General features: G+C 44.5%; 1 protein-coding gene across 1 annotated transcript in view; it reads right to left on the bottom strand.

Annotated features, from left to right (window-relative positions):
* Window positions 1-1,343: 1,343 nt before the first annotated feature.
* Window positions 1,344-23,445, bottom strand: part of dchs2 (dachsous cadherin-related 2) — a 29,285-nt gene continuing 7,183 nt past the window's right edge. Inside the window, exons 6-22 of the mRNA XM_088303466.1 lie at window positions 22,405-22,834; window positions 21,136-21,722; window positions 20,275-20,462; window positions 19,851-19,950; window positions 19,592-19,761; window positions 16,311-17,127; window positions 15,970-16,209; window positions 13,953-14,087; window positions 12,114-12,323; window positions 10,572-11,432; window positions 9,597-9,713; window positions 8,498-8,709; window positions 8,000-8,151; window positions 7,638-7,768; window positions 7,281-7,567; window positions 5,426-5,567; window positions 1,344-3,994 (exon numbers count right to left, since the gene is read on the bottom strand). Of these exons, the coding sequence (XP_088159592.1) occupies window positions 1,542-3,994; window positions 5,426-5,567; window positions 7,281-7,567; window positions 7,638-7,768; window positions 8,000-8,151; window positions 8,498-8,709; window positions 9,597-9,713; window positions 10,572-11,432; window positions 12,114-12,323; window positions 13,953-14,087; window positions 15,970-16,209; window positions 16,311-17,127; window positions 19,592-19,761; window positions 19,851-19,950; window positions 20,275-20,462; window positions 21,136-21,722; window positions 22,405-22,834 (7,232 nt within the window). The 3' untranslated portion in view covers window positions 1,344-1,541. The remainder of the gene's footprint in view (window positions 3,995-5,425; window positions 5,568-7,280; window positions 7,568-7,637; window positions 7,769-7,999; window positions 8,152-8,497; window positions 8,710-9,596; window positions 9,714-10,571; window positions 11,433-12,113; window positions 12,324-13,952; window positions 14,088-15,969; window positions 16,210-16,310; window positions 17,128-19,591; window positions 19,762-19,850; window positions 19,951-20,274; window positions 20,463-21,135; window positions 21,723-22,404; window positions 22,835-23,445) is intronic.

Here is a 23,445-nt window from a genome sequence, read left to right as displayed (position 1 = left end):
CAACACTTTATCTTCTAGTACATCAACTCTGAACAGCTCCAAACCTCTATACAGCAATTCCCAATCACTATTAATCAAGATAAAAACTTTTAAGAAAATTCATCGTACTCACCAGAGATGCTGATGGAGACCTCCTTAGTTTGCTCCAGTCTGCGTAAGCTAGCTGTAGCGCCCATCCATGCTGCTCTCAAAGTGGCCCAAAAAAATCAATTTCCAGGTTGAGACAAGCAAGCCAGAAAATGTATTGGTTGACCTAACCTCATAAAGTCCACCTATCCTTGAAAAGTGCATGTGTGACATTGTAAACCAGGCATGTCCAGCTCATCAACAGCCGCTGTCCTGTCTGTTTTCCATCTCCATCCTGCAACACACCTGACTCAAATGATCAGCATTGTTATCAAGCTTCTTCAGGGCTTGCTGATGAGCTGTTCATTTGAATCAGATGCGTTGCTGCAGGGAGATGGAAAACAGGCAGGACAGCGACCGTTGAGGTCAGAGTTTGGGCACCATCGCAGTAAACAAATCTTTGGTGTGCATGTTAAGGTCAACCAATTAGAGGGGTAAACTATTTAGCTGAAAAATGCTGTTGTTACACCCAGCTTGTGTGAAGATGCAGAGTCGTGAATCTAAAATCCAATTGATTTAAACAAGAACCAACTAATTTAACAGTGGGGGGGTGTTAGACGCCAGCACTCAGGATTCTGAAGGCCTTGGGCAGATTACATTTACATGTCAACATGTCATGTCATTATCCACACCGCTTATCCTGTAGAGGGTCGCGGGAGGGTGCTGGAGCCTATCCCAGCTGACTACGGGCAAAAGGCGCACTACACCCTGAACTGGTCGCCAGTCAGTCGCAGGGCAGACACAGTCACCAAGTAGGAACTGATCCCACGCTGCCCGCACCCAAATTAGGCGTGTCTCTACATGTCAACATGTCGAAGTTAAATCTGACTGGACATAATTCAAATTAAGGCACAAATGACTGTAAATTGCACAGTGTTGTTGTATAAAGATGAAAGACTTTTGGAAAATAAACATTACTATTCCATGGAAGTTGTAAAGCTACGTCCATGCCCCTGAAAGTGTTTGAGAGAGCAAGGAAGTCTAGAAGGCTCTGATTGCACGCCACTGACTGAATCAAGAGAAGATTTAGGTCTAAAGCTATCATACTAATTTAAAAGGACTTTCAAGCACTTAAGCCAAATCGCAATTACCTGCACAATATGTCATTCTACAACAGAGACCTCAAACTCAACTTATGTTGGGGCCACTGTAGATTTAGTCTGGGCCGAATTGAGAATTCCATCAAAGCTCAAGTATGAGGGGAAAAGTCCAAGAACCAGTCTTCTCAATCTTTATTCATAACAGTTCAGAATGTGAACAAAATGACCCGTGACCTGGTTCTCTCTCCAGTCATAGAAGGCTTGCGCCACTGTTATACTTCAGGGTGTGGACTTTTCCATTATTGGAAATGGCTTTTTCCTTATTTACAAAGCTAGTGTTTTAGAGTTCAAAATGTACAAAAGTTGAACACTTGTTTAGACTTGTGTTTCTGCCTCCAGCAGGCTTGCGGTGGGGGGCCCCGCGTCCAGTCTGATACCCCCCACCCTGCCGTCAGATACAATCGGAGAGACCCTTGGGGTCCTGTTGGTGAGCGAAGAAAGCGAAGGGGAGAATGTTGGTGTCATGGCCGTCGGCGTGAGCCCTGAGTTCCTTGCCAAGGGGGGGTAGGCGTACCTGGGGTAAGAGGGGCGCCGCCCCAGGCTGGGTGCCCGCGATGGTTTGCGGGGCGGCACTGTCCGCACCCCTGGCTGGGCGACAGATGTTATGAGCGGCGGCGGTTGGGTCAGTTTCTCGCTGCCCCCATGGAACTCCTGGTCTGGTAGCATTCCGATGTCGGTGAAGACCGACGCCAGGGTCTGGAAGCAAGGCTCCCAATCCAGCAAGTAGTCCCATGTATAGCTCCCATCCAGGCACTCCAGAGAGGACAGAGAAACTGCAGATTTCCCCTCTAAATTGTTTTCTCTAATCCTTACAACTAGCCCCTCGCCTCCTCCTTCTTTATTGAAGGGATGCAGACTTTCCGTGCTGGCCATATTTGAGACCAAACATATACCAGATGATAAAAAGTGTCCCTGCCCAACATCCCCAGAGTGTCCGTTTGCGGCATCCCCATCTGAGTTTTCCAAGGTGCGTTTCTCATCTCTTTGGGAGTGGGAGTACTCGTTGATCCACTTGATCTCCTGGTCCTCAGCAGTCTCGCCTTCTGCTGAGCCGCGGCCGCTCCAATTGGATGGCGTGTTACGGTTAGACATGTCACAGTTTTTCATTAAGATGCCAGGTTTCATGTCCTGTAGAGAGAAGGCACGGTCTGGTTGGTTCAGGTTGGTGGCCATCTTTTTTGGGCCGGCCTCTTTGATTTTCGATTTGAGCACCAGACCGACGAAGAAAACAAGGACCAGCAGGAATACGGCAAGTGAAATGCTCAGACTGAGCATGTGGCGGTCGAGCGGCAGCCCAACAAATGCCTCGCCTGAGCTGGAGACATTGATAAAAACCTGACAAGAAGATGTCCTGGACCCAGGTCGGGGACTCCTGGCGGACACAGTCAGCTCCAGGATGTCCTCATCACCCCGTCTGCGAAACATGGGTCCTGACGGATAGATGGCTCCTATGGTTTTGTTGATGGAGAAAAATGGCGAGGGGTCCAGAAGGGAGTACTCCACCAACCCGTCCACACCTCCATCCTGGTCCAGCGCCATTACAAAGCCAATGGCATCCCCTGGCTTTGCATTTCTCGGCAGTAGGTAGCGGTACTGATTCTGGGCGAAGAGGGGACTAAACTCGTCCACTCCCTTGACAGAAACGTGCACTTGGACCTTCGCCACCTTGTCCCCTCTGTCCCGGGCTTCCACCACCAAGCAATATTCACTTTCACGTTCATAGTCTAATGTCTGCTGAGTGTGAATATCTCCGCTACGGGGGTCAATGGCCAAAGCGGACTCTTTCCTGTCCATCCCACCAAAATCTTTGGAACAGGAAGATAAAACAGAGTAGGTAAGTTGTCCATAGGCTCCCCCATCTTTGTCGAGACCCCGAATGGAGCAAACGTGGGTGAACGCCGGGAGGTTCTCCTGCACAGAGCAGTTAAACGTGGGGAACAGGAAGAAGGGACTGTTGTCGTTCATGTCCAACACCCTGATAAAAACCAAAGCAAACGCCACTTTACAATCTTCTATAGAGTCGTCGCCATCAGAAACCCGGATAGTGAGGGTGTATTCGGAAACTTCCTCATAGTCTAGCGAGGCATTGACCACCAAAAGTCCAGACTCAGGGTCTAGCTTGAGGCGTCCTCCGCTGTTCCCCGAGATTAAGTCATAGTGCAGCAGACCATTTACTCCCACATCGGGATCAGTCGCTTTGACCTGCACCAGGCTGGTGCCTGGGTAACTATTTTCGCTGACTTGAACATGATACTCTGTACTTGCAAAAATTGGTGCATTGTCATTGCAGTCCGAGACAGTCACCATGATAATGGTGGAGCTGTTGAGATGTGGCATTCCTCGATCAGATACTCTCACAGTGAGCGAATAGTTGTTCACGGTTTCGTGGTCCAGCGGGCCACACAGTACCAGCTGGCCGACATAGTTTATGCAACTCTCCAGCTCGGCGGTTTTGACTTCCAAGCAGAAACGCCTCTCTTCGTTTCCTGCCACCATGGCGTAGTCCAGATGCGTGTTTTCGGGGCTCCAGTCTTGGTCGGACGCAAAGATGGTCAGGAGCGTGGTGGCAATGGGCGTGTCCTCTGATACGGTGATGGTGTAGACGTCCTGGTGAAAGAGCGGCGCATGGTCATTGGTGTCCTGGATCAGCACATCGACGGCGGTAACGGTAGAGAGGACATAATCTCCTTCGTCTCTGGCCTCAATGAGAAGACGAACGGTGTTGCTCTTGGCAGTGGCCTTGATGGGCTTATTGGTGAAAAGTGATCCTGAAAAACAAAATAAAGGGTTAGCAGCGCAAACCTGGTAGAAAGGCAAGAGGCTTGGCTTTGGGAAGCATATTACAGTGTTCATCATTGTTTTACAAGAAGGCTATTTTAGTGCTATTTTGGCGGACTTATTTACTCATAACGCCATGAGGTCAATGTAGGAAGTCTTAATAAATGTAGACTCTCAGCCCACAAAGACATGAAACTCTCCAACTCCCTGTCAAGCCATTAATAAAGGATGGACCATCCCTTTTTTTTGCTGCTTGCATCCTCCTCCTATTCCTCCTTCATAATATGAGCAAAGCCAGGGCTTTCCTTTGCAATAATGAAAAGTAAATCTAGTCGAGGCGGGGACTACTTCTTGTCCTCTTGAAAAAAATCTCTATATTTACTTCCTGGTAGGCTGCTACGCAATCACTCCCCAATATGGGCACGCTGGCCTGATGAGCAAGTGCAGTGTAAAAGGGGCTTAACATGGCAGTGTCCAGTCAGAACAACATGTTAAGGTAATATTAGCCGCATTGCCACAAAAGCTACAATAATACGACTGTGCTCTACCAGCAGTGGTTTACGTCCTCCATGTGGTATCTACTTGGCATACTTGGAACACTGTCAAACAAATAGTACCCTCCAAAGGAAAAGGGGAATGCCTCAATGTGAAACATGATCACTTGCTACTAAAATGTCTATTTATATGACGTGTTAGGACTGCTAAGATGATGCCATAACACATAAACTGTTAACAGATCCTTTCTCTTGTTCGCATTGCCCGAGTGCCTCCCTTATTTAAATCAAAACCATGTGTACACCATTACAACACAGTCGAGTGGCAGTAACGTATTACCCCACCGACCGATTTATTATCCGGCTTCAGTCCCCTGCTCTGCTGAATTTTCTACATGTTGGCTTGATTAATTTTCACTGAGCTATTCATTGTTTCGCAAACATAAGGAGGCCATTTTGCCAAGGGAAGTTGTGTATCGGATGGCGCTATTAGTTTCACTTTTTGCACCCCTTAAGAGGAAGCTGCGCAATTCTTCTCATATTTCATGTTTATATTTTTGAGCCCATGAATTACCTTTATAAACGAAAAAAAGAGTTGCATATAGAAAAATTACTCGGACTAAAGTACTCCCTACCAAACACAAAAAGCTACTTTAGGTGGTTATTCGCTATCAAGGGCCAATGACCCCACTGGTGTGGCACACATTGCAGCGTGTTTTGAAAACATTTCCAATACACAAAGAAGAAAGTTGGATGCCTTCTCAGAACAAAGAATTAGCAGTCAATTGTGGTCACTGGCATTGGGGCTCATTGCTGCACTCGCATAGGGGGTTCATTGTTGTAACTTTTGGTTCTTTTTCACAACTGGCATAGTGTTTCTGGCAAAGGGCAGAAAGTTCTTTGAGCAAGGCTCATTAACGTTCTTACCAGTGTGCGCTTGGATGTAAAAGCCCTGTAAAAGAGACGAGAGCAGCCTGTAGTTGATCTTGCCATTCCGTCCTGAGTCCTTGTCGGTGGCGGACACGTTCAAGACAAATGTGTCCGCCAGAGCCAGCTCGGACAGCTCCACCTTGAACAAAAAAAGTAATTGGCAGACACATGACACACACTTTGAACAAAAAAGGAATTAGCAGACACATGACACACACTTACAGACACCCCAAATAATTGTGCCTCATCCACATGAATGCCAGAGCTAAAATCATGCCATGTTTCTTTAAATTGTGGTTGTGCTTGCAGACGCTGTGCCCAGAACAATTATAGAGTTGGGTCTTGTCTACTTGAACTCTGGCTGTGCTCCCTAAATAATTGCTGAAATGTGTGCCTAATCCACTTGGATGATTTTTTTTCTCTTTCTTTTGACTATATTCATTTCTGTTCTGTTTATACGTTCAACTCCATTCCTCAAGAGTCATGCATCTTCGGTTTGAACTGATAAACATCATACCTGAAATAATGCCACAATTCCCTAGATTTTCTCTTGTTGCGCACCTAAAAGCATGCCTCAATTCATGTCATCCATTGAAGTACTTAGAGGATGTACTCGATATTGTGGCCTTTGCTCCTTTCGATGTAGTGTCCCCTCAAATATAAAACAAATTTTTGTCCACTCTAAAAACCGAAGAACCGCAAATAAAAACCCCAAAAATCTTACATTAAGCCAGTGCTTCTCAATTATTTTCCGTCACGCCCCCCCCTACCAAGAAGAAAACAATTGTCACCCCCCACCATTTTTTTTTACATTTTGTACTAATGTACATTTCCTTTGTATATTGATTTTAGATTATGATAACAAAATGTCCCTTAGCAAAGCTAAATTGGTAAGAAATGTAATTTTGAGAACTATTATTGTGAGGATCTTGAAACTCAGTACTCTGTGGTGCAAGTATTGATGAGTTAATAAATTATTTAACATACGTTTGACATCGGACCTCTTCGTCGTGATGACGTCATCCGTTTCTGTGTTCCGGTCTGAGAGCGTCTGCTAAATTGCTAATGTAGCCGTCGTCTTATTTTATGTTTTGATACGTAATGGTTGGAATACAATATATTTCTGTTCATAGCTGCTGGCTCTCCGCCCAAACGCGGTTCGAGTCTGACTTCTATTAAAAGTCGAGCGTACATCGAAGCAATTATTACTTTGTAATTCATTTTAACAATTAGCACGCTTAGCGCCTCCTCGTTCGCCTCCTCGTTTAGAACGCTACTTGTTAGTGGGGTTGTTTATTTGTCATTACGGAGCTTGTTGCTGCTGCTGTGCACGGACTTACATATAGTAGAAATAAAGCTCATACTGCTGCGACGCAAGATAGCTTGGCGGCTGGCATTCAACTAGCGCCAAAAGAAATTATTTCCAGGACAACGAGCGGCAGGGTGACGCTTTTTTTTTTTAAAATCAGTACTGCATGACCTACTGCGTAAACTCTGGGCCCAAACGGCAGCTTTGACGATCTCAAAATTGCGTTGCCTGAGATCGCAATTTCGGTCCCAAAACGATCATTTAGCCATACTACGGCGGAAAAAAAGCATGTACCCCAGGGTCACACGCGCCCCCCTCAGCATCGCACCGCGCCCTCCCATTGGTTGCGCCCCACTATTTGAGAATCATTGCATTAAACAGAGGTCCCAAAATACAGTATGGTAGATTTGTGTGTGGTCCACTTTAATAAAACACGGTGACTCTTATCACATCAAGTGAGTGACCTCCGCTCTGGCACAGTGACACAAATAATAACATAATTTTGATTAAATAGTAATCACACCTTGCCTTTTTCAAACAAACCTGGTATGAGACCTGGTTGAAGATAGGGCTGTTGTCATTGACGTCCAGCACCTGGACTTTCAACTCGCCAGAGGTCCGGTGGAGAGAGTCCGATGCCCAGATGGTCAGCGTGAGCTCTGCCTCTTCCTCAAAATCCAAAGCTCGAGTCAATGTGACCACGCCGGTGTACCGGTCCACAGCAAAGGCGCCTTCCACGGCGGCGTCTCCCACAAAGCTGAAGGTGATGGCAGGGCCAAGGTCCACGTCATTTGCTGTCACCTGCGTCACTACGTACCCCGCCTGCAGATCTGTGGAATACAGTCAACAGCATGTGGGTCTTCAGTTTTTGAAGGTCTCCTCTGTTGGAGGTGGTCTTACTCTCATATATAAGCACAGGTTCCATGGGGGGGATGGCGGGACTGTTGTCATTGATGTCCACCACTTGGAGCCATATGATGGCTGTACTGCTAAGTGGAGGGTTTCCTTTGTCTGAAGCCTGCACCACCAGCCTGAAACGAGACCAAAAGTCATCCATGCATCCTTCCATCATCCATCCTATCTGACCTTTGGTGAAAGAAGCATAGAACATGCATAGAACGGGTCGCTACCTAAGAGTCAGGTGTATTATAGACAATCTTTAAAGCACACATTCGCACCTGAGGACCATCAAAGGTCCTCACACATGATTCACACCCTGGTCTTGGACCAATAGCTTGCTCTTCTGAGTTGTGTTAGCGTACTTGTACGAAGACGTGATCTCGCGGTCCAGCAATGTGTTTGTGGTGAGGATTCCACGGACAGAGTCCAAGATGAAAGCGTCATTATGGTTCCCAGATATGATAGAAAACACAATTTGACCGTTTGACCCGCTGTCGGCATCAGAGGCAAAAACCTGCAGGGAACATGAAAAATTGGACACGCACTTGTTAGCGTGAATGCTAAACACTGTCTTGAAGGGGTTCTACAAAGGTTGGGACAGATTGACTTCAGACCATTTGGGACAGGAAACCATCCATTTAATTTACCACTTATCCTTGTCAATGTCCTTGGTGTGTGTATATTGTATATATGAATACTACAAAATGTGTATATATATATATATATATATATATATATATATATATATATATATATATATATATATATATATATATATATATATATATATATATATATATGTGTGTGCGTGTGGGGATGGGTGCGCGCGTGTGTGTGTGTGTGTGTGTAATGAAGCCTACCTGCATGACGAAGGTGTTGGGGACTTGGCCCTCCCACACTGCGGTCCGATAGGCATCACGTCCAAAGACGGGGGCATTGTCGTTGGCATCCCGCAGAGTGACGTCCACCTTGCAGTGGGCTGTCTGCCCCCCTTTCTCTGCCAGGACAACCAGCTCCAGTCGGGGGCTCATCTCAAAGTCCAATGCACTGTCCTTCCGAACTCGAATTTCACCTGATACATTGTTTACATTGTTAAATATACAGTTTCAGGGAAGCAATAAAGATGGAAGTATGTCTCAAACGTATGCGCAAGTCATATGCAGTGCATCTATCTAAAATGAATAAATATGTATAATTATTTGTTTTAAATTCCGTAGGCCACCACAGAGACAAAATGACCCGCTTTACGCCAAAATGTCAGAACATGCAGATTAAAGTGGCTTTGTGGAGAACTGAAGTTCTGGAAGGCACGACTAAGCCAAAATGATCACTTGCAATCTTGTGGGTCAACTCCAACTACCAAATTGTGGTTGACCAGCTTTCAGCCAGCTAAACTGTATAGTTAAAAAATATTATCCGTGTTTGTGGGTTTCGAATCACACACTATGCTTGCTACCATCCCATTTTTCTCAATTTTACTCTGCACACCATTTGAGAAACAAATCAGATGTCACACAAGCTTGAAAATGCGAGTGTCATCAATACCACTTAGAAAGTTAGTGGAGTCTTTCAAATGTTTCTGTCAAGCAAGTCCTGAAATTGACAACATACTGTAAGTCTCACTCTAAGGTCAATTCATGTGACACGAGTCCCCCCACCTCTGGGAAGTAATACAACCAACAAAAACAACATGAGTATCTCATTTTCTCTCATTTCAAGGAGATGTTGTGGGAGGCTGGAACACGATCTCCAATTGTGAGGCCTGGAAACAATTTATAGATGAAGTGGATAATTTGAGTTTGGCAAAGAAAGATGGCACAGAATTTATTCTGGCAAAGATGTATTTGCGGATGACGTCATGGAAAATAAAATGGCTGATTGAAAGAGCATGTGAAATTAGCATATCAGCGGTAGTATGAGGAAGGGCACAGTTGCCGCTATACTGCTGTATGTCGTTACCTGTGTGGGGATCAATGGAAAACACGCCATCGTCGTCCTCGGGGAATATGGCATATGAGAGCCTTTCCAGTTGGCCATCAGATTGTTCACCGGCATGAACCGCCACAATCCACGTGCCTGGAAATAAAAATGTATGTGGTAATAATGCGAAAAAGGGGCCCCCGCACCTCTGAAGTTGGTAGGTCTAACCCAAAGATGTTTCGTCTAAACAAAATGGCAGATTTCCTACGTGTTTCTGTTTTGGCTTATTGAGTCTTTTTTGTGGGTCTACTTACGATATACATCCGTACCAAATTTTGATGTTGCTAAGTGAAACTGGCTTTGGGGGCTTTCTTTTTATCCCTTCATCTCCTTTCAGGCATTGCTTCTTTATTATGAGAGACATATCAACAATATTTCATGGAGTTATAGCACATGAAATTGGCTTTGGGAGCTGAAATGTTTTTTTTTTTTTTTAATCTGGAGGGGAATACTGCACCAAAATGGGCAAACTTCCTGTGTCTTGTCAGGCATGGCTTCTTGATTTTTTTATGGGTCTATTCATGATAGATATGTCGACCAAATTTAATGAGGTGCATGAAACAGGCTTTGAGGGAAAGCTGACTTAAATAAATTCTGGACGCCACCAACAATGCAAAATTGCTGCTTCATCCCAAAATGGCAGACTGCATGTGTCTTTATAGACATGGCTTGAGACATTTTTGTGGGTCTATTCATGATAGATGTCACAACCTAATTTCATGTTGCTAAGTGGAGCAGACTTTGAGAAATGAATTCTTTTAAAAATTCTGAAGTGCAATCCTGTGCTGGAATGGCAACTACTTGTCAGGCATTACTTCTTGAGACCTTTTTATGGGTCTTTTCATGATAGACATGTCTAGTAAAAAAAAAAAACTCCATGTTTCTGAAACTGGACTAATATATGTTCACCCAAATGCAAAAACGAAAAACCCAGAAAATAACAGTACCACTTACCCGCCTTGCTGTTTTCCGCGACGGTGGCATTGTAGACCTTGTGCGTGAATTGCATGTCTTCGATTTGTCCTTTGAGGTAGACAAACACCAGGCAGCTTGATGTCAGAGCAGGATTTCCACGATCTGATACCGCCACCTGCAACTTCCTGCCAGAGAACCCTGCCCTAACCCGCCGCCTCATCGAGATTTCTCCCGTATCTCCGTTGATGTCGAATAGGTTCTCCCCGTCATTGGGAAGGAAAAAATGAATGGTCCCGTTGTGGCCCAGGTCAGCATCTGTCGCCGCCACCGCGGCGACCACTTGGTTCGGAAGTGTCTCGGCAGAGACAATTGCATTGATGGGATTGCTCTTACACACGGGAGCGTTGTCATTGACGTCGTCCACCAGGATAGTTACGGACACTACCGAGCTCAAGGGGCCTTGGTTTCCGCCGTCTGTCACTAGGACTTTGAGGGAGAACTGGGCTCTGGTGTCCCGGTCCAGGGTCTTGGTAGTCCGGATGGCACCGGTGGAGGCGTTGATGGAGAACGCACCCTGGCCGCCATCGTCCGTCAGTGAGTACGTCACGTCACCATTGGACCCGTGGTCAGGGTCCAGGGCAGTGACGCTCAGGACCGCCACACCGGATGGAAGACCCTCACTGACTGAAGCGTGGTAGCTGTCCATGGTGAAGGCTGGGGCGTTGTCATTTTGGTCTAAGAGGAGAAGTTGTAACTGTGTGGTGGAGCTGAGTGGGACGGGGCCACCGTCACTGGCTTGGATGGTCAGTGTGTAGTTCTGATGGTCCTCGCGGTCCAGAATCTGAAGAGACTTTATGGCCCCTGAGTGGCTGTCGATAGCAAAGACACCATGGTCCTCGCCTGAAAATGATAACACTGGTTAATTGCACGAAATAATACTTTCTTGCAGAAAAACACAACTTCATCTAAAAGTGTTTTTTTTTCAATAGCTATGATTCTTTTTAAATTGGAAAATATCCATGTATTGATCAAAATAATCTATAAAAATACAACTTTTTAATCAATTGATCAAAAAAAATTTTTTATTGAAAAAATACATAAGAGATGACGTATGAATATTTAAAATGAATTAATATGATCAATCAAAAAATCTTTGATGAAACACAACTTAACATCAAAAATGACATTTTTTATACAATATTGTGGGGGAAAAAACTTATTGAGAAAATAAATTTCCAAATATTAAATGTAACTTTATTGAAAACATATAAACATTAAAAAAAATCGTGAAAAGTTGGAAAAATACAACTCATCAAAGAGCATAACTTTTATATCACTTTTTAAATGAAAATAATTCATCATTTGATAGCGGAGAGTATTTGCCTTAAGATGTAGTATGACTATTGAAAAAAAGTTTATATAAAAAAAAAGAACGTGACTTCTACACAACCTTTCAATTAAAAAAAACATACTTAGTACTGAGTGTCAGGAGTTAAATTTCCAATCCTTGTCATGGAAACTTTCATACAGTGCCACAGAATCTGTTTGTTGTGATGTCTACAACAATTGCGTTATACACACCTAGAATGGAGAAGCGAATGGTGCCGTTCTCGCCGACATCCAGGTCGGATGCCCGCACGGTGTGCACGACGGAGGGCGGCAGGTTTTCTGGAAGGCTGATCTGGAAAGACGACTGCGAGAAGCTTGGCGGGTTGTCGTTGTCGTCCAGCACAGAACACAACACCGTGGCGATGCCACAAAGTGGGCGTGTGCCGCTGTCACGGGCCTGGACTGAGGGCAGGAGTCGACATAGGATTACGCAAATTGAACCACCTTTACTTTCTGAGACATTTTTTCATTGCCATCACTTTTTATTTGATTATTTTTCTGTATCAAAACATCCCGCATGATTCTGGTGCACTTTTTTGTCTCTCGGCCTTTTCATTATTTCATCTAATGTGGACACAAGTATTGGGCGATACCCCACATTGTTAGTTGAGACTTTTTGCTTTAATAATGGCAAAACCTCAGAATTCAACTTTGCCTTCACCTTCTCTCCTTATAATTACCGTATTTTCGCAGTCATAGGATGCGCTGCCTCAAAGGGCGCAACACCTGTTGAGGGTGCTATTTCTGTCTTTTAAGCACACACTGGGCGCGCCTCCTTCAGCTGCTTTTAGCATAGCAATAGCTCGGCTGCTCGCGCTGACTCAGCCCATGGCAATTCACTTTGCCTCAACACCATAAGCAATCTCCACATTTCAAAGACAGTTGCCATGATACCATTGACAATCGTTATCATTAACAATGACTCTAACCAATAATGGGTATCATGGCAATAGTCTACAAGACTACGTCAGGGGAGGGACTTCACTGGTCACCACACTCCTTAGAGTCACGGTTTCAAAAAAAAAAAAAAAAAAACTCAGCATACAAGCAAACAATGAAACAAAGAAATAAGATTAACACAAAACATGTATCTCTCATGCCATCAACATTCCAAAAAGAAATAAAAATAACACAAAATGATATAGCAATGGCTTCTTGGGAGCCATTAGAGCAATGCCTTCTGGGAGCCACTCAGACTCAGCCAATCACATGGCTGTTTAGAGACATTTGCATGGCTGTTTAGAGAGATGTGCTGTTATGCTTTGGGCTTTTTGTCTGTTGTCTAAACCTGGGACGTTTCTTGCTTGCAATAACATAAATGATAAGACAGACTACAACATTGTGGACAGCTGCCCTTTTGTCCAGCTTTCTCCCACACCATCACCCAAACACCATAGTCACATAATGTATAGTCATGGTCACTTTGAAGCATAGATGACTCACACTTTGTCCAGCAGGGTGTGCTAACATGCACTCCGTACAGCCCAATGAGTAAAAGGGTTGATGGTCGCGAGTGATACTTTGTCCATATAATGAGCGCAGTCGCCTTACAAGGCGCTGTGTTAGTTTAGGGGAAGATTTGGGACTTTTAAGTGCGCCTTATGACTGCGAAAATACGGTAATTATTTTGTTGTGGAAAAAGCCCAATATGATTCTGGTACCACTTTACATCTTTCAGCCTTAGAACCTTGAATAACAAAGCAACAAGTCTCCCCAATAACTATTATTGTGCCGCCCGAATGAAAAGAGCTGCCTGTTGTGAATTTTAATTATTAGCAGCTAAACATCGTGTACTGTTTGTCATATTTCATCTTTGCCACCACTTTTGTTCCACATTTTTGAGTATTTCGCTCTGGTAAAGAGCCCACCATGTCGCTGGCATCTCGTCACGTCATTTGGTCTTTCCTGTTATGACATTTCATGATCAGGTCTAATGGTCCACTATGCTGACTGATAACACAGCTGAAAACACAGTTTGCTGTTGCATGGGTAAAATTAATGTGAAGGTGGAGCGGAGATGGGTGGTCCTACCTCGTAGGGTGAAGTGTGGCTGCTGCTCTCGGTCCAGAAAGGCCGAAGTGGTGATTAGGCCGGTGTACGGGTTGATGCTGAAGAGCTCGTAGCCAGGTCCCGGTAACAGACTGTACCACACCACCGCGTTCTCCTCTTGGAATGCATTCGCCAAGTGTCAATCATACATCACGTAAAAAAGAAAATGTCAACTGCCAGCTTACATACAGACGAGGTGAATTCTCATTTTGATTCAAGAAATGGCTTTAACCAATTTATAACTACTCTTCTTTCTAAATATTCCTATTAAAGAAATCATGTTCAAAATATAAAAAGTCAAATTTTTGCAATAGTTGTGTCCAAAAAAGTATTTTTATTCAATACGAATGCCTTTTTTTATTAAAAACAATTAAAAATGAAAAACACTAAACTTTTACTTGCTTTTGAATTTTGAATTCAGGCTTTCTATATCAAAATAAAGTCAAATGTAAGCCCAAAATTTAAGGTCATTAATAGTGGAAAACAACCGCAGACTTTAGTGGCACAGATGGCTCAGATTATCGACATCATCACCAGAGGAGACCTTTCACAATCTAACCCCAAACAACACACACACACACACACACATGCACACGCACAAACACACGCACTCACAACCCCCGCAAGCTCCCTCAAGCCCCCCGCTTGCTGTTTTTGGACTCTACTCGCCCCTTAGCATGTTTGCTAGAAGCCCCTTTTCAGTTCTCCTCCCACCACCCAGTCGAAAAAAAAAGGCAACCAAATCCGTCGTTCAAGCAGCAACAGCATTTGAACAGAGCGGCACTGTCGGCAGCAGCGGGCCAAATAAATGGTATAGGGAAAGGCCTCCCCGTGTTAAAATAAACACCTGTGATTAGGGGTTAGACGGCTGAGATTATTTCAATTCCTTCTGTTTATTTCTATTGTGCAAACGGAACTGTTTTCATGAACTGCTGGCAAGGAAAGATTGCATTGCAGTAATTGTATGACACGGCGACTCGATGAGGGCAGGACTTTTTTACTCAACAGGTTATTTATACTAGGTCAACTATACTGTACGTCTACTGATTTCAATGGTACTAGGTGATGGTTGAGATTTTCATGAATATCAGTTGTCAGGAGCGTTGCATTGATTATGACATGTGTGCACATGGGTGAATGTTTTGTGATTTATTTTTTTTATTGTGAATTAGCTGTGGCCACTCTGCTCTTTTGCAGTGATGGACATTTCGTCCCAGGGACAGTCCATTTTTGGGAGGGAAGATGATGGACGAGAAGTACCGAAAAAATGTTGGTCTAAGCAAGGGCGGAAGTGAGTTTTCGTCCATCCCTTTAATTGCCCAGGACCAGGTAAAGTACAGTATAGAATTCTGGAGCAGAATGAAATCGTGGTATGCTGTAGCGTGTACTGACCCTTTAACTGACCAAGTGAGTGAGCGAGTAGGCGACAGTAAGAGAGAAAGAGACGCCCCAACTACAGCTCGGACGTTACGACATTGCGCGCTACACCAAACAGATGGCGTGTACTGACTTTCTGATGTTGGATTGGAGTGTTGCGCACTTAAGATGACAGCTGGGTGACCAGGTCGAGGACGGAGGATAGACCAGCAAAAAAGGGTAACGTGCCGATCTATGCTTAGTTCCTATATGCCCGTGTGTGACATGGACAAGTTGTTTTGTTAATTTTCATCGAGCAAGGTGCAAGGTGAGTATTTCATCAGACTGACAGAAATAGACTGATGGCCCAACATACTTCTGACTGACTATAATAAAAATAATAATAAGAAGAATAATGATAATAATGATAGTAATAATACTATATGAGTTACCACTGACTGACCAATAAACAATTACAGGTTGGTTCGGCTTAAAAAAATGACAAAGTGACAAAGGACAAATGGGAATCCAGGCCACTGACTGATAAAGAATAATGTACCCGCAAAATTTTGTTTAAAATGCCCACCTCTGGTCATCATGAATTACTGGCAAGGAATTATGGTGTTACAGTGATTGTAAATACCAGAATCCTCGTCAGTGGCGGAGACTTGGACCACCGTCTCTCCGGGCTCCCTGTTCTCCACCACACTGGCGACGTACACATCGCGACCGAAGACAGGCGCATGGTCGTTGACGTCGACCACCTCTATTGTCAGTGTCTGGCTGGATGAGAGCGGAGGCAGGCCGGCATCTAACGCGCCCACGCTCAGCCGGTGGAAACGCGCCATCTCAAAGTCCAACGGTGCTGAGAGCTGCAAGAGGCCTGTGCGATAAAAGCACTAAAGTCAGTCTAATTCAACTCAACTTAACTCAACTCAATTTAGTTCTAGTCAATTCATAGAGCAGTAGTCGGTCAGTAGCTACCTGTTTTCTCCTCCAGAGTGAACAACCCTCTCTGGTTTCCGGCCAGTATGACGTAAGAAACCGTCCCGTTTTCCTTCTCGTCCGCATCCACTGCCACAAAATGGTGGAGCAGACTCCCTTCCGCTGCATCTTCTGCCACCTGGACTACATCTGCCGACTTAAACGTGGGATGATTATCGTTAACGTCCAGCAGAAAGATCCTCGCCGTCAGCGACGTGTGCCTGCGCTCGGCCCGCCGCTCGGCTTGGTCGCTGGCGGTTACAGTGAAGGTGTAGGCCAGGCTCGTCTCCCGGTCTAGGGGCGCCGCCACCGTCAATCTACCAGTCCGAGAGTCCATGTGGAAGGGGAATCCCGGGGGTGAGGCGAGGGAGTACCGCAGGGCGCTATTAGGGTATGTCCCATCCTCGTCTCTGGCGCAAAAGGCAAATGCCAAGGATCCAAGGGGGGCATCCTCCTTCAAGGCGAACGCTACCATTTTGTCGGGGAACCATGGAGGGTGGTCGTTCACGTCCTCCACTGTCACAAATACCCGCATTGTTACGTTCCCGCCGGCATCGTCCTCTGTGAGCACAGTGAGTGAGTACTGGGCAGTCGTCTCGTAGTCAAGAGGCTGGTAGATGTAGATGTCGCCCGACTGGGAATTGATGCCAAAGTGAGAGTCCTCATCACCATCGGTGATGGAGTAGACCACTTTCTTTCCGGGAGACACAATGCTAACAGAACCAATCACAGTGCCCGCAGGGTCGTCTTCTCTGACCCACAGATGTCTTAGGACTGTTGGAGAGGCTTGTCTGGACTGGTCCTCTGACCCATACACCTGGAAAAGATGTATTACTTTTAGATTTATTGGTTGGTTGGTATATAGTAGAAAGGTAGTTGGTAGAAGAATCAAACTTAAAAATGCATCAACATAAGGGGCATCCTGTTGGATTTCATCATTATCAGCTGCAGACTGGAATAGATCGAACAGTAGTGAGCTGCTTGCAAACACACCACACGGTTGTCACAGACAAAATGGAGGTAACAGAGATGGAAAACATGCAGTAGCCATCAGTAGAAGCAAAGGTATTGGCAGGGGTGCACATAACTGGTACGCAGGTACGCATGCGCAACAGAAATCACGGATGCGTAACGTCAAGTGCGTCACGACGCGCCTTTGCGTACCTGTACACACTGCCATCAATCCACTATTTCATCTGAAGCACAACGAACGAGGTGAAAAATGCCAAAAAAAAACAATAGACTTTAAGCAAATTTTTGGGTGTTTCACCACCAAAAAACAAACAGCCAAGCGAGCCTGAGCCGAACAAGAGAGCATTTTTCAAAAAAATGGCTCCAAGATGTGCCGTGGCTTGAAGCTAATGATGAGCGTACTGAAATGTGGTGCAATATTTGCCGCTCACATCCACATCTAGCTGATAAAAGAGGTGTGTTTTATAAAGGCTCAAAGACCTGGGTCTGCTTTTTGATGGATCGGAGGACATTACAAAAACTGAGCAGGAGATCGTTTACGTCGTGTCGGTGTCCAGTGACGGCGAACTTACCTCACACTTCGTTGGACTAATTGAACTGGGTGCTGATCGAACCGCACAAGCCATAACTGACGGACTAGTGAGACTTTTCGAGGACGCAGGCTTGAATAACTGGGCCGCTAAACTGGTCGCTGTGTGCACAGACGGTGCTGCCGTTAACGTTGGAGCGTACAACGGCATTGGGCCGAAACTTAAGCAACTCGCTGCAGTTGGAGGCTCCCTGGTGCACATTTTGTGCACCGCACACACTGGAGAACTGTGCCAAGTCAGCTCATCACGGTGTGCCTTACTGTGTCACATTTAAAGCTGATGCAGTTTTATTTACAGAAAGGTGGTGCAAAAAAACACTGAAGAAATTGTGCAAAGAAAATGGGATCTCTTTTGTGTAGTAAGTTTTATAACGTCAAGGACATCGAGGAGGAAGAAAAAAAAAAAGACGTGAGTGCCCCACACTATCTCCTGTTACTCATGTGAGTAACCCATGAAAAATATTATGTGCACCCCTGAGTATTGGGCATCAACTTCTTAATGTGAAAGCGAGCCCCAAAAACAATCCAGATCAGCTCACAACGTCATGTCGCTTTTGTACATGTCATGAAATTGAACATGTTGCTTGATGATGAATATTTACTAAGCGCATGGTTTTCTTTATAAACAAAGCAAGTAGGAATTGGCAAATACCCATCACATTCTTGTGAAAATGAAAAGACCTGCAAATGGTGACCTCTATAAGCAAATGCACAAAGGAAAAAAATGTGATGTTTTAAGCATATATACATTCTTAGAACAAATACTCCATAGATTTAATTAAAAAGCAGGTTATAAAGGAGATATGCAAATTGAAATGTCAAACAGAAAGTTGTGATTCCTTTTACTGAAACTAATTACATTGATGAAAGTTGTATCCATATACTAATTCAATTACTTTTGGTCAGAAACAATTGGTAACTATGTCAAATAGTTTTTTTTTTAATTAATTTGCCAATTGTCGTAGGTAGATCGTTGGGTAGGTGGGGATTAAGTATGCAGGCTTTAAAGGTTGTAAATAGGTCAGCAGAAGGGAGGTATACTAAGTAATTAGGTAGGGAGGGACTATATCTGCCAGGTAGCTAAGTAGGTTGTAGTTTGTAGGTAGGCATACATTAAGGTCCAGAGTATGTAGCTAGGTCATTAGCAGTGATGGGAGTAACATGTTACAAAAGCAATGGTAATGCAGTAATGTCACAAGTTACTCTTAATTTTTTTGTGCTATTATTAGTTACTGAGTATCCTAATGTGGCACAAAATTCGGGACCACAACGCACATTTAATCAGTTAGTTTAAACTGGACACCAGTTTAGTATGAGGGAAGCTATTTACGAAACTAATTTCCACAGCTACAATTTCATTACTCATTGTGTATGTAACACAGCTAACCGGTGCCCTAGAGTAGCTCACTTTTAAAAAGGTTGATAACCCCTATTCGACATACTCTACCATCCATCCTTTTTCAATACAACTTGTGCTGTACAGATTCACATGGAGCTGGAGTCTGAAAGGTGGACTACACTCTGGACTACTTGCCGGTCAGTGGCAGAGCACATAAAGTGGCTGAGAAACATTAACTCTCACTCAATTCCCACTTGACCTGAACCCACACTACCTGCACCAAAGTGAAACTAATGTCATATGCTACCCTCTGGTGGCAAATTTGTGCAATGGGTTGACGTGCAGAAAATTTTAGTAAGTCTCGTCAAGTCACAAGTGTACCTGCACATGAATGAGTGCAGTGTCCTGGAGTGGTGGTGATCCGCCGTCCCTGGCTGTCACTTGAAGGATGTAAGTCGCTTCTGCGCTGTGCTTGAACAGGGACGTTGTCCTGATATCTCCACTCTTAGCGTCAATATCGAAATGACTCAAACGGTGACCTTCTGCGCCGACTGATAGACACGCAGAAGAGGGTTAGAAAAATGGCATTTGTCTGCCTTTAATAGCGATGACTTATGCCAATTAAATAGAAAGTACTTACCAGTCAGCAACGACAAAGTGACCATTGCATTTTGACCCGCATCCAAGTCTTTGGCAAACACGTTTGTCACTAAGGATCCTGTTGATATTCTGGATGATATCTGACATAAATAATGCACAGATGTCAAAGAAGAAGTCAAGTCAAAAACTGGCCTTACCATAAAATGCTCTATGCGGCAAGGCTGAACACACTATTCTGATTATAATAGCATTTGTGGAACATGAATTCAGCTGAAAACCACCATCTAATTTTATCCATCTCAGGCTGCCATTTTGCCTTGTATTGACACATGCTGGCGACTGAAAACGACATCACAGTGCTTAATGGCTCAACTGGCGAACGTCACATAACCAAACCTAGAAAACAGGTTTGCTTCGACAGTTACCTGTCTGTCCGTCCATTTGGATAAACAAATAGCACTCACCTGGACATTGCGCTCCTTGTTAGCCGGTAGGTGCCTGAACTGCGGCGCGTTGTCGTTGATGTCACTAACCAGGATGTGGACACTGGCTGTGGCGTTGCGGCGAGGGCTGCCCTGGTCGGCAACCATTACCTCCAGTGTGTGCTGGCTGTGCTGCTCCCTATCCAACTCCACCCAGTTGACTATCTCGCCTGCGTACGGCATGAAGTTGGAAGCACGTGACAGGAAGTTGAAAGTGCATCACAAAAACACATAAAACAGCATTTTTGGGGGCTGTGAAACAGAGCACGGATGGGAAGTGAGTGAGCCAGCATGTGGTGTTGACAAATGAAAAATAATTAACCGTGTTTGTCAATATCAAGTACAGAGAGAATAGTCTCGTTAACGCTCCAAGTACAGTCTTCCTAAGAATGCTAGTCTCTGTAAATTGAAACAGCTGTGTACTTGTATTTCAAAATTCATCTTGTGATATTAGTTTGGATATTAGCATCCAATCGATAAACCTTGATTTAAGATAGCAGACAAGAACAACATCCAGGTATTTAGTGTGCCCTTGTTTTACAAGTTTTTTCAATTGGAAGAGTACTTGGGCTGCGACTGATGACGTTTCACAAGATCACAGGGACGAAAGACCAAACCAAAAATGACAGAAACTTTAAGAATTACTTTATCGATTAGTCAAAGCGACTTTATTAGCAACATTTCAGTGTCAAATATTAAAAAAAATTAATTGTTGAACCCCTAATTAGTAGGAAGTTGGGTATGTACCAATAAGTGTATATGTATTAAGTACGTTGTCAGTAGGTCGTGTTGGGAGAAAGGTAAGTCATTTGTAGTTTGGAGGTTAGTAGGTTGGAGCTTCACCTGTTTCAGCATTGATGCGAAAGAACTTCCCATCCGAGAGCAGGATGTACGACAGCTGAGCATTTTTGCCAGAGTCCTGGTCAGTGGCGATGACTTGTCCTACCAGACCCTGAGGCGACGGCCCCTCTGGCAAGACCCAGTAATACGTGGCCCTACCAAAAACCGGCGAGTTGTCATTGATGTCCAGTACGAGAACCACCACTGCTGCTGTAGCTTTGGCCTCGCCAAATGTAGCAACAGCTCTGAAGCGATACGCCGATTCCCGCTCATAGTCCAGATTGTCAGAGAGGTACAACCAACCGCTTCGGGGATGGACCCGAAAGGGAAACTCAGGGAAGCCGGCTTCTTCCTCCAGGGAGTAAACCAGGGTTGTGGTGTTGGAGGAGGCCCCATGGAGGTGGTGGGCTCTCACCTGGATCACCCTGGAGTCCCTTTGGTAGCCCTCGCCGATCTCCACCTGGTAGATCAGTGTCTCAAAAACCAGGCCGTCACCAGGAACTGCCCGGTCCACGGTCACGGTGAGTGTAAGGGTGGAGCTGCACGGGGGATCCCCGCCGTCTGCGGCCGTGATCTCCAATAGAATTGGACTGAAAAAAAATGAGAAAAGAAATGTTCTAATAATGCTCAGGGGGCGTTTCCAACAAAGAGGGCAACCACACTTAAAATTTTAAAATACATCATTTTGATGTACAGTCATACTGAAAAAAAATTTAATATATATATATAAATATATATATTTTTATATATACATCCATCTATTAATTATTAATTATATTCGAGCCGCTCACACTCATAGGGTTTCTGGGCATGCTGCAGCCTATCCTCGCTGTCTTCTAGCAGTAGGCAGGGTACACCCTGCACTGGCTGCCAACTAATTGCAGCGCACACCAAGTAAAAGAGCCATTCCACTCACAATCAGACACAGGGGCAACATAAACTCCACGCAGAAAGATTTTATATATATATATATATATATATATATATATATATATGTATATATATATATATATATATATATATATATATATATATATATATATATATAAATTTCAGTATGACTGTATTTATGCTACTGATAATCAACATATACTCAGATAGGTTTATGTGATGAAAGGTTCAAAGGAGCACCCTTCAACATGCAGGATTTCTTTGACATCTATTACTACTTTCCTTTTAGCCCAGGCTTTGGTGCCTTATTTCGGAATTTCAGGAAAATAAATTACAAAGAACCATTTTGTAACCTGAACGGTTCTTTTGGTAAAGTCATACCTTTCCCAAGAGTCTGCCCTCAGGGTTTGGTTGAGTGTCACCGTTCCGAGGTTTGGGTCCACCACAAAGACCCCGGCATAGTGACCTCTCAAGTGATAGGTCACCTGCCCATTGACGCCACTATCATCGTCGTGGGCGTGGGCGATGTACAGCATGGTGCCCGGTGTGGTGTTTTCTGATAAGAAGACGACGTCTCGGAATCGGGGGAATACAGGTGCCCCGTCGTTAACGTCGGCCACGGTGATGTTGACCCGGGTTCCGCCGTAGACCGAGGAAGATTGAGTGTAGGCCTGGAGGAAGAGCATGGTGTACGGTAGAGTCTCATGGTCCAGAGGTTTCACTGTGCTGATCAGGCCCGACTTGGCATCCACGGTGAACAGACCCTGTGGGTCGCCGGAGGAGATGCGGTAGGATACGGATTTGAACGAGTCTGTGAAACACAAGAAGAATTTGGACCCTTTAGGCCAACTGTAAGTTCTTGCTCGATTTTGGCAACGTGGAAAAGGTATCAAGATAAAAAAAGAGGCGGAAAAGAAAACAAAGCTCTCTCTGTCCATTCACATCAGATATTAAACTAGGGCCTGACTGATAGGAATTTATTTAGGACGATGTTGATTTGATATTTGGCAGGATAAAATTCGGACCACCAGAACACAAAGCTGATCAAAGCCTTTAGAGACCCGAATAGCAGTGAGGGGGTTAAAAATTCGACAGCTGCACTCACTGGTCGTAGGTTGATCAGGAGCACAGGAAAATACTATATCAGAGAGCACAGTCCTTCAGTATTTAACTTTTTCAACAGGGAGAAATATCTATTTTTTTCTGGGGGGGTTGAATGTCTTTATCTTTTTCTTGTGTTGCAATGTGTTCATGTGTTAGCAAAGAGTAATTACAGTGGATTAAGCCCTTGAATTAAGTGTTTGTCGCATCAAGGTATTTATAAGATTACAGACTATCTTAATGACGCCTAGGACTAACCTTGTTGTTTCTGATTTAAGCTTGAAGGCATTAATCCATTAATTGATGAAATGGCCTCGTGTG

Source organism: Idiotropiscis lumnitzeri, chromosome 8 (assembly GCF_059441095.1).
Source record: "Idiotropiscis lumnitzeri isolate Australia: NSW breed Sydney's pygmy pipehorse chromosome 8, RoL_Ilum_1.0, whole genome shotgun sequence".
NCBI classification, from domain to species: domain Eukaryota; kingdom Metazoa; phylum Chordata; class Actinopteri; order Syngnathiformes; family Syngnathidae; genus Idiotropiscis; species Idiotropiscis lumnitzeri.
Note: the sequence above shows the minus strand (reverse complement) of the source record. Positions and strands in the feature narration are given on the sequence as shown.